Source organism: Platalea leucorodia, assembly GCF_965183815.1.
Source record: "Platalea leucorodia genome assembly, chromosome: 3".
Taxonomy (NCBI): domain Eukaryota; kingdom Metazoa; phylum Chordata; class Aves; order Pelecaniformes; family Threskiornithidae; genus Platalea; species Platalea leucorodia.
The window spans coordinates 107,079,288-107,092,433 of NC_138825.1; the positions used below are offsets into that span (position 1 = coordinate 107,079,288).

General features: G+C 35.8%; 1 protein-coding gene across 1 annotated transcript in view; it reads left to right on the top strand.

Annotated features, from left to right (window-relative positions):
• SNTG2 (syntrophin gamma 2) overlaps positions 1–13,146 on the top strand; it is a gene marked incomplete at both ends in the record, with an annotated part of 283,979 nt that overhangs the window by 235,697 nt on the left and 35,136 nt on the right. Inside the window, 2 exons of the mRNA XM_082305911.1 lie at positions 278–394; positions 9,417–9,488. Of these exons, the coding sequence (XP_082162037.1) occupies positions 278–394; positions 9,417–9,488 (189 nt within the window). The remainder of the gene's footprint in view (positions 1–277; positions 395–9,416; positions 9,489–13,146) is intronic.

Below are 13,146 nucleotides of genomic sequence, written 5' to 3' on the forward strand. Positions count from 1 at the left end.
CTGAGACATATATAGGTGGCTTTTAAAATGGTGTTTATTTCAGACAAGAGTCAACCTGTACTGCAAGTTTAAGTCTCTTCAAGGACTTCTGACACACTGGAGTGATACCGTATACTTCAGGAGTATGGTAGTGGTGGGAAGGCAAATGTGAAGAAGGGGATGATGCATCCTATTCTAATATGATCACTCTTCCTTGTGGAAAGGCTTGACCTATTCAGATATATCTTATGCTTCACTGAAAAATAGAGCTTTCGTTTTCAACTATTTTCTTTTACAGGTCATACATATGGGATGGGTAAATGAGAGACTTGAAGGAACTGATTCATCTCAGCTCTACAAATTCAAGTTTCTGGCACTGAAGGGTTCATCCTTCTATATTTTCAGCACTCCACCGGTAAAAAAATATTTTTGTGACAGTTTCATTGTAAATGGAAACCCACTTGTTATGTCTGGCTTTGTTTTTCCTCACCAAATCGTCAGCTGAGATTTCAAAAGAAGTTAAAGCCATAGATGCCACTGATTTTCAGTAAGCTTTAGATATTTAAACTCTTTCAAGGACCCCTGAAAATCTTACCATACCTTACCATTCCTAATAGGGAGTAAGTGTTTTCCTTTTTAAAATTGTTAAGTTCAGATTTTTCTCTGGTTGGTTAGGCCCAATATTTCCTACCTTACTTATTCTCAAGTATTTTGTAGATGTAATGAGTTGGTAGTTACTCTGTTTTCTTAAAGATGAGATACATCATGAAATACACCACCCATACTATTAGTAGATACTTGGGGATTTTGCACACAGGCAAGGGATTGAAATGTTAAAGAGAATCCAATGCTAATTGTACAGTTTGAACAAATTACATGATCTTGCTTTGATAATTTACATACATAGTAATGAGAATTCTATTTCACAACAGATGACTTATCTAATACTTCTCTTAAAAAACCTAATAAAATTAATTTAAAAGAATGAAACAGAAATTAGTAGAATTCTAAACTCTTAAAAAGTGATCCATACGTACCATATGGTATTGTTTTATCCTTTCTTTTTTCTCCGGAGACCCTTTGCTTTAAACAAATCAAAAAGAATAAAATGTGGAATTAAAATGCAATTTCAATTGTACAGCTTCCTTATGGTTTTGCTCAGAAGGTGGTCAGACTCCCAATTTCTTCAGCTGATCCAAAGGAAATCTGATCCTTTACACGTGTGCCATCTGCAGTACCTTTGGGAAGTACATACTCTTTGAACCTTATTTATGAATCTCAGTGAGAAGCAATCAGTAACATTTTCTCTCTTTCTAGATTGAAATTCTAATTCCAGTGATTCCTGTTACCTCCAAGCATTTTTAAATGGCCAGTAGTATTCTTTTTAAAATGAGACAACACATCTGGGAAAAGTTTTTTTTTTTCCCCTCTAAAAAATTGTCTATATGTTAAGTCAAGGAACTAAAATTTGATTCCATTACTACAATCCAATTAAAGTGCAAAAACAATACAAAAATATTAAACAAATAAATAACACACCACATAAATGCTTTTCCTTTATAAATTTTAATTATTGTTTTCAGACCTGGTTTTGAAGAAAAATTTTTGATATAATTAAAACTATCCATCTACATGATACTAATTGGGGATAAACTACTTCATTTATCATGTTCAGCACTCTGCTAAGAACAGACAAGTGAGGATGAATGGTAGTATTCGTACCATGTTACTTGTCAGTATCTACTACACTCTATCGTGTTTCTTCACAATTTTTTTGTAGAAACAGTCGCTTTTCAGAAAAATGAAAAAAGGGGACACCTTTGGTCAATGTGTTATGTCATCCCAGTAATCAGATATACCAGTAAGCGTGACAGAACCTATACGTCATAAAACCTGTTGACCAGTTTTCTTGCTATTTTATCATTCAACAGATGTTTAATATCAGGGGAAAAAAATAAAATAGGAAATTGGCAGTTTACAGCAACCACACACCTGGAGAATTCAAACCTGGTTCTAAAGCCACACTTCAAAGATGATTATCAGTGTCCTGAGGGCACCTCCAGCCCTGGCTATCCCTGACCCTCTTCCCCGGTCCTCTCCCCACCCTTCCTGCAGCCCAGGACCCCATTGCAGCCCCCCATTGCCATCACCCCTGCCCCAGCAACGCAGCAGGGCCAGTCTCCAGCTCCCCACAGCCCTGTCCTACCCAGCCATGGGCCCCAATGAGCCAGGCCCACCCACAGGCCCACATCCAGGCACAGCCTCAGCCCGTCCCTGTCCTCAGGGAGGTGCCTGGTGCCCAGAGCTGGGGCTGCCCCCAGTCCCTGTGGCTGCCCTTCTCCTGGCTGGAGGCATGTACTGGGCCTGGCTGGGATGGAGGTAACTTTCTTCACAGCAGCCCGTATGGCAGTGGGTTTTGTATTTGTGATTAAAGCAACACTAACACACCAGTGATTTGGCTGTTACTGAGCTTTGCTTGCACAGCGTTTCTCTGTTTCTCACACTGCTCACCCTGGGGGTGGGCAAGAGGTTGGGAGAGGACACCACCAGGACAGCTGACCCAAATAGGCCAAAAGGGTTATTATGTACCATAAAACATCATGCTCAGCAATCAAAAATGGAGATTTGGTCTTCAAAAGTAACCATTGCTTGGAGGCTGGCTGGGCATCGGTCTGCTTGGGCGGGCAGGGTGTGATCACCTTTGCATCACTTGTTTTTTTCCTCTTTCCATCACTTATTAAACTGTCTTTATTTTGACCCACGAGTTTTCTTGATTTTGCTCTTCCTATTCTCTCCCCCACCCCACTGCAGGGCGACGGGAGTTAGCGAGCGGCTGTGTGGGTGCTTAGCTGTTGGACGGGGTCAACCCACTACAGGGTGATGGGATGGGCCCTGACTGGCAAGGACCCTGCCCTGCCAGACCTCGGGGGAGCTCCCATAGCACCTGGGGAGCCGCTAACCCACTCTGTGCCCTGGCGCTGGTTCTGTGTCACATGTCCCAGCTCTATAGCTGGAAACACAGGTCTCCACACAAAGCCGTGCATAGAGCTGTTTCACTGTTTTTAGGGATATTTAATGGTACTGCTCTTACCATTACTCCCACTGACTGTTTTTTTACTATGTTAAATGAAACATTAAAAAATGGATTGTTCTATCACAAAAATACAGATGTTTTAATTTGCTTGACCTTTAGAAGTTAAGAGTTTAACACTATGTTGTATTTCAGAGATGTTTCTATGATGGTATTGCTATTTGCATACTGAATCAATGTAGTGTATCAGTGTATCAATGTAGTGTGCACAGAGTAGATTACCTACAAGTCATACAGTTATCTTTAGTTGTAGTGACCTTACCCGTAACTTTACAACTGCTTATAAAAGGATCTGGTACAATTTTTACTCTTTTTCTACTTCATTGTGTGTAAAAGATGATACAAATGTAAATACAGCTGCTAACTTTCGTAAGAATGGAAAACATAGTTACCTGTGTGCAAAAATCAAGAAAATTGTGGAAAAAATGTGGATATTATAATATGAAAGAAATTACTATGGCAAGTAATATTCTATTTATACTCCATTTCAACAATATCTCAGATGGTGTTTCCAAAAATGTAGAAACTTCACCATAGAAGTAAATATCAAGAACAGTGTGATTAACAGAGAATGGTCTTTCTGCATCCCTAAAGTGGCTTATCTAACGGTATTTAAGACATTTACAGATTTCATTTACAGATTGCTGCATTAGAATTGTGACACATTTCTGAAAACCGCACATGTGAAAAACCATTGCACAAACAGAAATTATTCATGTGTCAATGTTAATATACAAGCAGTATTTTATTACATTCTAAAAGCATCTAATAAATTTCTGTCAATTTTCAGATCTTGAAAAGGTTCTGAATTCATATGTTAGAAGAAATTGGAGAGACTTTATTCAAAATTGTCATTCAAGGACAAGCTATTTTTTATGTCATTGAAAATTTCCAGAAAAATGAAATGTTTTGGTTTTATGAAATATGGGCTTTATGTAGGGGAGGATTGTACTGTTTGATTTTTAATGTCTTCCTCATAGTTCAATGTGGTTTTTAAATTCAAGCCTTAAAGTAGCCATATCTTTAGAGCTATTGCGTTACCCTTAATTATGAAACTTTTTCAACATGATTAAATAAATAACACTGAAGTGGTTTACATGAAGGCAGCTAGGCAATCCCTGCATATGCTGCTTATAGTTTTAAGAAAAGGAATAAATACAGGAGTAATGTGAAAGTAACAGAAATAGGTCCACCTTTGAAAAACATTGCAGAGAAGAAAAGCTTGCATAATGTAATTAGCACGAGCAGTGCTTTGAATGTTAGAGTACTGCTATGTAAGTTCTAAATACCTGTATTTGTAATTTACATGCTACATAATGTAACATATTAGAAAAGAGGTGGCAATGAGTTGGAGGTCATAGACTTGACCTCGAATGCTTTTGGTGAACTTTTTAACTCTACACACAAGTCTTTATTTATTTTGTTCTATTTGTTTTATTTATTTTGACTGCTCATTAGTGTGTGTTTTGTACCAAGTTTGAGTTGTTTTGGACATCTTTAGGCTTCTTATACTGCTATATCATCAAGAACATTTATTGATATCTTTTTTTCCTTTTTAATATCTTTTAATTTTTTAAAATTATACTTGGCTCATTTTTTCCATTGAAGAGTGGAGAGACCAGTGAAATTAATTACTCTTGACCTAAAAGTATTTTATCTTTTGCCTAGGCCTGTTTAGTACTTCTAGGTGGGTTGGATGCTTCTGCTTAATCGTTAGATAATGCAGCATTCTCTGTACTCCAGTAATAAGTATTACAGCCACTTTGATCTTTTTTTTTTCCCTTAAGTTTTACTCTTTAAATGTATTCAATTTTTTTTAATATTTTGAGGCACCCTTGAGATTTCTAGAATCAGATTCAATGTTCATAGAAAGTCAAAGAGTATGTTATGTTCCCTTTGACTTTAGTGGTTTTGAAGTGTGATTCTCTTTTACATGCACCCCATATTTATTTCTCATGTCTCGTCAATCCTTCAGTGCTGATCTCTGAATAGGCACAAAAGTCTTATGCCTAATTTGTAATTGCAGAGTTCTCTTCTAGGGAGTAACTTTTTCAGCTTGTTGTTTACTACATATCTGCATCAAAATGAATTTATTGTTTTCTCTCTATTTTAAATCATAACTTTTTAAAGAAAAATCAATGATTAACACATATATTTAAAGCTAAGTATATTTGGAATATGAGCCTGAACTGATGCTGAGATTACTTGGTCGAACTAAGTAAACCTACATTTTAGTAGTTTATTTATTTTTGGAAATCCACTGCAATGCCTGTTTTTAAAACATGAGGAACTTACAGAAACTCACGCTGAAGTAAAAAGTACTTCTGCAACACTTAGCACTTCTGTAACTCTTATTTCAGTCTCTTATTATGGACTTAAAATTGTAACTTCAGGTTCCTATTTTTCTGTCTGTGATCAGCTCAGTGTTATCTGTGGCTTTACAAATGTGTTATTTTACAATCTTTCTGAAAGGGTTAATATAGCCAAATATCTACAAAACCAGGTATTCAGTACGTCACATAAAGCATTGAGTTAGCTAAGGATCTGGTCTTCCAATAATAATAACAGCATTCAGCTACTGTTGGTCATAAATTCATGTATTAGACAAACAAGAATTAAACTGGCAGCTCAATGAATGCTAATTGGTACTTTCATGTATTTTGGGATTATTTTTGACTCTTTGTTCAGAACTAAATTCAAATGAACGAAAGCATGTCTCATTAAGTGACCCATTCTGAATATACCTCTTTTGAAACATTTTGTCAAATGCTTTACTAAAAAATAATTATCTTGTCATGCTAAAATAAACCCAGGGAATTGCAATGTATAGAATACCTACAGGGACAATTCCAAGGGGAAATAATGAGAAAAACTTTTATTACTTAAGAATATATTTCAGTATGTCATTTATCTTAGTTACCAGTCATTACCCAGTTATTAAATGTGTGATGATGGATAAACCTGCAATAAACTGAGACATCCTTTAAAACAAATGGAGGTTATTGCACTTTTTGTGAACTTTTCTGATTCCTTCCAGCTTTTCACATTGACTAGAAGTATATGATCATTTGTAATTTTTTTAAAGCAATGCAGTCTATAACAATAACAATTTAAACTTAGACATACTATGATGGTTCTGAGAAAACTATAAATAATGTCAGCTGTCTCCTTGGATTCTAGTATCCCTTTGTAGTATGTTTGTTTCCCCTCCTTAAAATCCCTCTCAACATGTCATTCATGTTCTCCTGATGACCTTGCACACTATGATATTCAGACTGTTTCACTCTTGGCTTTAAGTATGGTAGCCTTTCTCTGACATACACACTAAAAGAAAATCTTGGCTTATATAGGTGCTGACAGTTCTCATCATCACTAGCTATCTCTGCCGAAAAAGTCATAAGAGGTTACAGAGAGTCAAAGGATGAAAGAGATGCACAGGATAATGGGGAGAAGGCTGAAGTATTCAGAGTGAATTTAATGGCACAGCAGTGTCGCCGTTGTCCATGGTAGCATCATTAATAGCAGCAAAGAACCCCAACAGTTTAAATTAATCTTCAGGAATCAAAACAAATGATATAAGCAAATGAAATTTCAGTCATGTCTCAACAATTTTTAGGTTATAGCCTGTGTCACTAAATTCAGTTTCATAAACAGTGGATTAAGCTGGTGCTTATGCTTTTGTATCTTGTCTAGCCACTAACAGGAATGAAGGTTAACTGAGATTGAAAAGAATCTTTCCCTTTGAGAAATTCAAGACCAAATAATGAACTAGCCACCTTTCTAGGCTATAAACCTTATTTTGCAAGAAGCATGAAGATCCCTTTTGAGAATTAAAAGTAATGGGCCAAAACCTGTATTATTTAATTATGTTATTTTCAAAACAACCATCAAAGTAAAAAATATTTCTCTGTAAATAAGGATTAAGCAAAGACCTGCAGTATTTGCTCTATGTGAGTATGTTTAAAGGTATAATATTTCTTTATGAATCAGCTTTGTAATCCTCAGTTTCAGTTGTTTCTAAACTTGTGTTATTGCTTACTCTTACCAATAATTAAAAAGCAAAACTCAAACAAAACGTTGAAGGGACCTTACTAGAAGGAGAAGAGTAACGGTAATCTAAAAATTAGAAATATATGACTCTACAACTTGCTACATTTTATGAAGTGATGGGAGGACAAGTACAATACCTAAAATTGCTTTAAATTAATTTTCTAAAAAAACTAACATTAGATTTGTATTTGACAAAGTTCCTTTAAAGTAGTACCAAGTACTTTTAAAGGGAGCTATATGTAATGTTTTGAGCTTTAATTTATGATGAGAAATTGCTCATAATAAAACAAAGTATATAACATGCTGTTACATATTCTACTGCATGCATTGTATTCAAGTGATGTTTGTCATTTGACTGTTAAAATATAAAAACTGTTAAATGGAGAACCCTAGAATATAAATCCCTTTATATCCTGAAAAGATGTGATGATAGTACTTTCTCTTCTGGAGGTCTTCAGTCCTGTTTGCAATATGTGATTCATCTCATCTAAATTTAGTCATCTAGAAGTTAAAGATGTAATCTAAAGTTAGAGACACTGGGAGAAAGCACTGCCTTTTTTTTCTTTTTTTTTTTTTCTTCTTTCCCAGTATGGTGAAATTAAGATTAGATTATTGCATGTGCTGCTTTTGCTTTACTTATTAAACTGTCTTCATCTCAACCCACAAGTTTTCTCACTTTTACTCTTCTGATTCTCTCCCCCATCCCACCCGGGGGAGTGAGTGAGCGGCTGTGTGGGGCTTAGTTGCCGGCTGGGGTTAAACCACGACGGTTGTTAAGATTAGATATTTCTGATGTCTAAACTTAGGTGGGATGCTTTCCATGCTAAGAAGAAAGAATTCAGGTAAATTCTGAAACTGCTTTGAAACACATAGCTGTGAGGTCTACTCAATAATAATGTTCATTAGTTTCAACTGGAGTGGACATAAGAGCATATAAGATTAGATAGAAACTTAACACCAGGTTCACATTACTCCTCCAACAGCACCCTGAAGTAACATATAATAACCAATAGAAGTCACATCAGTCTGCTCCTAAGTGTTGTAGTGGTTTGGATTTTCACCATTTTATTACCATTTTGCTTAATGGTTTAGAATTTATGAAGACCTGGAAATTCAACTTAAAAATAAATTTTAAAAAATCATGTTGATCTTCATGCAAAACATCAAGAACAAGATTGATTATTATAGGTGAACTGTGTGCTACTGTGAATACAGAGAAAAAGAATCTGTTATTGAATTTCATAGTTTTTTCCTAGTGAAATTTCATGTACAGAAGCCAGATGCTTTACAGCCAAATTTTGCTTTACCTAAATAATTTAATTTAATTTTTCTGCTTTCTTCCTTTTAGGAGGGGGGTGGAAACAGGACAAAGCTGCATCTGCCCTAGTATTTTAAAGTATCCAAGTTGCTATTAGAGTCACTAAAACACTTATTTCTATGTGCTAAAGCATCAGAGTTACAATTTAGTCAAATTCTTCATATATCTATGTAGCCATTCCTGTGCATTCACCAGAGCTAGGATTTTGCTCTAAAATATATAATCAAAATAATGTGTATTCCTCTTGTATTTTTCCTATGTACAGGTTCTTTTTTTTTTCTTGAACTACATAGGCTAGGTACTGTTTTTAAAAGAAAGCAGGTTATCACATTATATCATTTAGGGAAAAACTTCAAGTATCATTCTAACTGTCAAATTTTAAGAGCCGGTCATGTCAACAGGATAAAGTAACGAAATCAAAAGAAAACAAAAAGTTATGTCTTTTCATATTCATTATTGAGCACACAGTTGTCATTCTTCTTAATTTCAAATATTGCAGTCACATAGCCCTTTTCAGTTTTTAATATGAAGATATTGGTGCCCTAGTATGTGTAAACTCAAATCTGAATTTGGTCTGTTGATTGTAAGATTTTTTTTAAATTGAGGCATAAAGCTGAATGACTCTGGGTTTGAGACTCTGAGTTCTCTGTGTTAGCATATTGGAAAATAAATATGCTTATGTAACTCACCACAGAGATTACAAAGAGGTTTCTATCATACCATAGTAATAATGGGGAAAATGTCAATGAAATTATTTAATACCTTTTAATTATACTGAGACTCCTGTAGATGCTGTTTCTGTAAAAGTTGAATGCTATTTGACAGTCTTTTCTAAATGCTGGATATTAAATGTAGTAATGTGCCTGTATTTAGAGCATCCAGTAGAATATTGATGGGTAAAATCTTTTTGATTTTTTTCATCTGTACATGATTTTAGAGTAAAGAATGTGTTGTTAATATTTTCTTTTGATATTATAGGTAAGCACACTAGACTGGGTACGAGCTGAAAAAATCTATAACCTCTGTGAGGTTCTATTTAAAATTCACAAGGTAGGTTTCCTAATGATTACAATGATATTATTTAGTAAAGAAAGCTTGCCGTTTCCTGTTAATGATAAGCTCAAGTTAATCTAGGAGTAGCTAACATTCAAATAGTTTATCTGTTGTTAAAAAAAACCTACTTGTAATGGCTCGTGCATTAGCTATGCAAGTATAAGAGAATATGGAAAATGGATTAAGCTCCAAGTGAGCAAGTTACTAAAATGCTTCTATATTGAAGAAATTTTTCAGTATTAGAGCTGGTTGTATGAAGTACAGGTGAGACACACAGCTAAGCATAATGAAGCTGGATATTGCTTTTTTCTTCGTGGCTCAGATTTTAAAGTGAATGTGATGAAGAATGGTTTTGCTGTAATTCGTGATCTATATAAAGATACTTTAACTTCAGTAATTAGAAGTACAAAATTATGTCCTTTTTAGATCATGTGTAATCTGCAAATATTATACTAGGTTTTACCATACAAAGGGCAACATGGTGCATTTGTGTATCATAGAATTCTTCATTTTTTTTCCACCGCCTAGAGGCAGTATCATGTTTTCTGTTTAGCTTCTCCCAAGCAAGAATTTTGGGCAAAACCTTAGCAATCTGTTTAAATAATTGACTTACATAAGATATTTTCTAATAAGTTGCATCAGATAGATTAATTTAGTTCTTTACCAGCTAGTCAAAAACTGCTTTGCAGGTGAGGTAAGGCTAGATGAGAGCCTGCTTGCCTAAAAGAGTAAAACCAAACATATTATCGGAAGGGGAGGGGGGGCAGAACCAGAGAGATCAGTCTTTTCAGATAAAATGCTGTTTCACTGAAAAATCACAAATCAGCTTTAGTTCTCACCAACTGTTGTCCTTCTCTCTGCTGTTCCTCCTTTGACCATGTAATAATGTTGTGGAGAAGGAAGGTCGTTGCTCTGTTACCTGTACAGATCTTGACTTAACATTGCGCTGAAGGAGAACTGCTTAAGGGTTTTTTGGGGTTTTTTTTCTGATGCAACACAGTTATTCAGCACAATTTACAGAAGGCAAAGTGAAAAGAAGAAAAAAAAATTCATAGACCCGACAGTAACAACACTTCATTCCCCTTTACTGACCTGTTCAGCAGTGGGGAGTTCTCTGTAGTGCTAAATGACCAAATTCTTCAAAGAATGGGGCGGCAGGGAGTTTCCATGTACTGACTGCTCAAACTACTTGTCCCAAACTGACTTTCAACAACATAGGCATGTTTCCTACACCAATTTTGTTGACTGTGACTTAAAAAAAAAAAAAAAGATCAATTGAAAACATGATGAAGTTACAACCAACAGAGCAAAGAGCTCACAGAACTTGACAGAAATCTAGAAAAAATAGCTCTCAAACATGAGCTGACATCTGCATTTTACAGAGGTGTCAGTTCCATTAAGTGGCTGCTAAAAGAGCTTCTGCTGATGTCAGCTGTCAGTTTTGCAGCCCATCACTGCCTGTTTTTTCTCTGTTGTAAGCCTGCTGTCACTGGGCAGGGGAGGACGGTTCCCTTCTCCGGGAAAAGTGGGGAGAGGGAAGGGTCTTGGGCATTGCCGTGCCAGGAAAATAGCAACCCTGGAGTTCGGGACTTGCGCTCAGCTCCGGAGCACAGGCTGCAGGAGCACAGACATATTTTTGTGGGCATAGCATTATTTTAATGTGACTGTGTCTCCAGCTGGGTACACGTGGGCAACTTCAGGTCCTGCCCGTCCCTGAGACAGCAGCAAAGAGCAGAGGCTCTGTCCCAGATTATTTGTTCTGTCTCCTTAATCTTTTTTAAAATTTACTTTTTCCTGATAGAAAGTCAGGCAGCAGTGAAATATATACTCATTATGCCTTTTGAAAAGATTTTGCTATGGTTTGGGTTTTGTTTTTTAATCCTTGAAATGTTACTACTGATTTGGAACTCAGTCCTTCCTTGAATATTCTGGTAATTTCAAGGACAATCTATCCTTAAAGCAAATTCTGTGATACTTTTTCATTAAGAAAAAGAAGTGTGAAATAAACTACCCAAGATTCAACTCTTTAATGTTCTTGACATTTTATAAATGAATGCTTAATTGCCAGTCTTGATGAATACATTAGCTAAAGTGCAAAAGCTCAAATTCAACACTTTAACCTCTCTTCTGTTGATTCTTTGGTATAAATGACAATGAGGCAAACTGAGGAAATCCAAAAAGATAAAAAAAAAAACCTTAAGAGATTTGTGTTTCTACATTGCAGACTGAAAGATGGAGTTTATGTTGTAAAAACTGCTGTTTGGGGAGGGTGTTCTTAAGGGTTTTCAGAAGCTGGTTAGAAGTCATGCAAAGCTGTGGTGGAGAGTGCTATTGTATCTTGCTCACAAAAGATGGATTTTAAGGCGAGGTGCACTTATTACTCACCTAATTGTAAGCTTCTTATCTATGTTTATTATGACACAAGAGTTAAACATGGAAAATAAGAATCCAATATGGAAATAGCATTTTAAAACAAAATGTTTGCTATATTTTAGATTTGTGTGTGTGTTTACATACATATGAATACACACTTGCATACACAAATATGCATGTGCAAGTATGTGAATTATAATTCATCAATATATCACATACTTGCATATTTGTGAACATTTAGTGGTAAGAACCAGATGATTGAAAATGTGGTCTCTTTTATCTCTTGTGTTTCTTCCTATACCTTGCCTCATACTCCATATTTACTGGAACTGTTACTGAAAACCTGTATTTTTCAGGGGCAAGAACATTAGATGCATTTTTTTAAAGCCACCTCTCTTAGAAACATTTTATTTTCTTTTATTGCCTGATATTTTCACACATCACATTTTCACATACAAAGTAAAAAATAATAATATAGTAGTCTATGAGCCACGATGAGCAGTATTAAGTCTTGAAGCAGAGGTAGGTGTAATACCTGTCGTTCCATGGCTGCTGAACACCAGATGATACGCAGGTATTTTGTGCAGCTTCCTTTTCACCAGTCCAAAGGAGCGTTGTAAAATAACTTTGAACTTCCTTAAGACTATTATCTCCTTGGGTAGCTGCAGGGCCATTTTTGTCAACAAAGTGCTGTGTACCCTGGTGGCATTATGTGCTGCTTCTGAGGTACCCCACAAAACATCCATCACTTAACAGACTAGACTTGAGTAAATTGCATAAGGTTACACTTGCCAGCTTTATGATATTCAGTAATTCACCAGCACAAGCGAAATTTTCGGGTCCCATCTGAGTATTTTCATCCTATTTGTGAATATGAGAGCAGCACACAGAGGAGGGTGTGCTAGCAGAGCGTTTGTTTCCTCTGCTTTTCATTACTAAAAGGTGGATCTTCACTGCTGTCCTGCAAGGGCAATTGTGTGTGCATCTATAACAGGAGAGATACAAGACCCTGAACATTTAAGCATTTATTTTACATGTATCAGAATATTTTACATTACATTTGTATGCTCAAATTCCAGTTGTTTGTTTGTTTTCAAGTGCATGGAGTTTCAACTGTAGCCTCAATAGGCTATGATGGACTATTAGATGTTCTGGAAAAATAAATTCTAAATCTGTGTAAGGCTTATCCTGACTACAAGATTCTAGGACTTGGGCATCACTGCAAAGCTGCATTCTGGTCTTTTCAAAGCCACCTAAGTCCAATCAAACATGACTGCTTTTA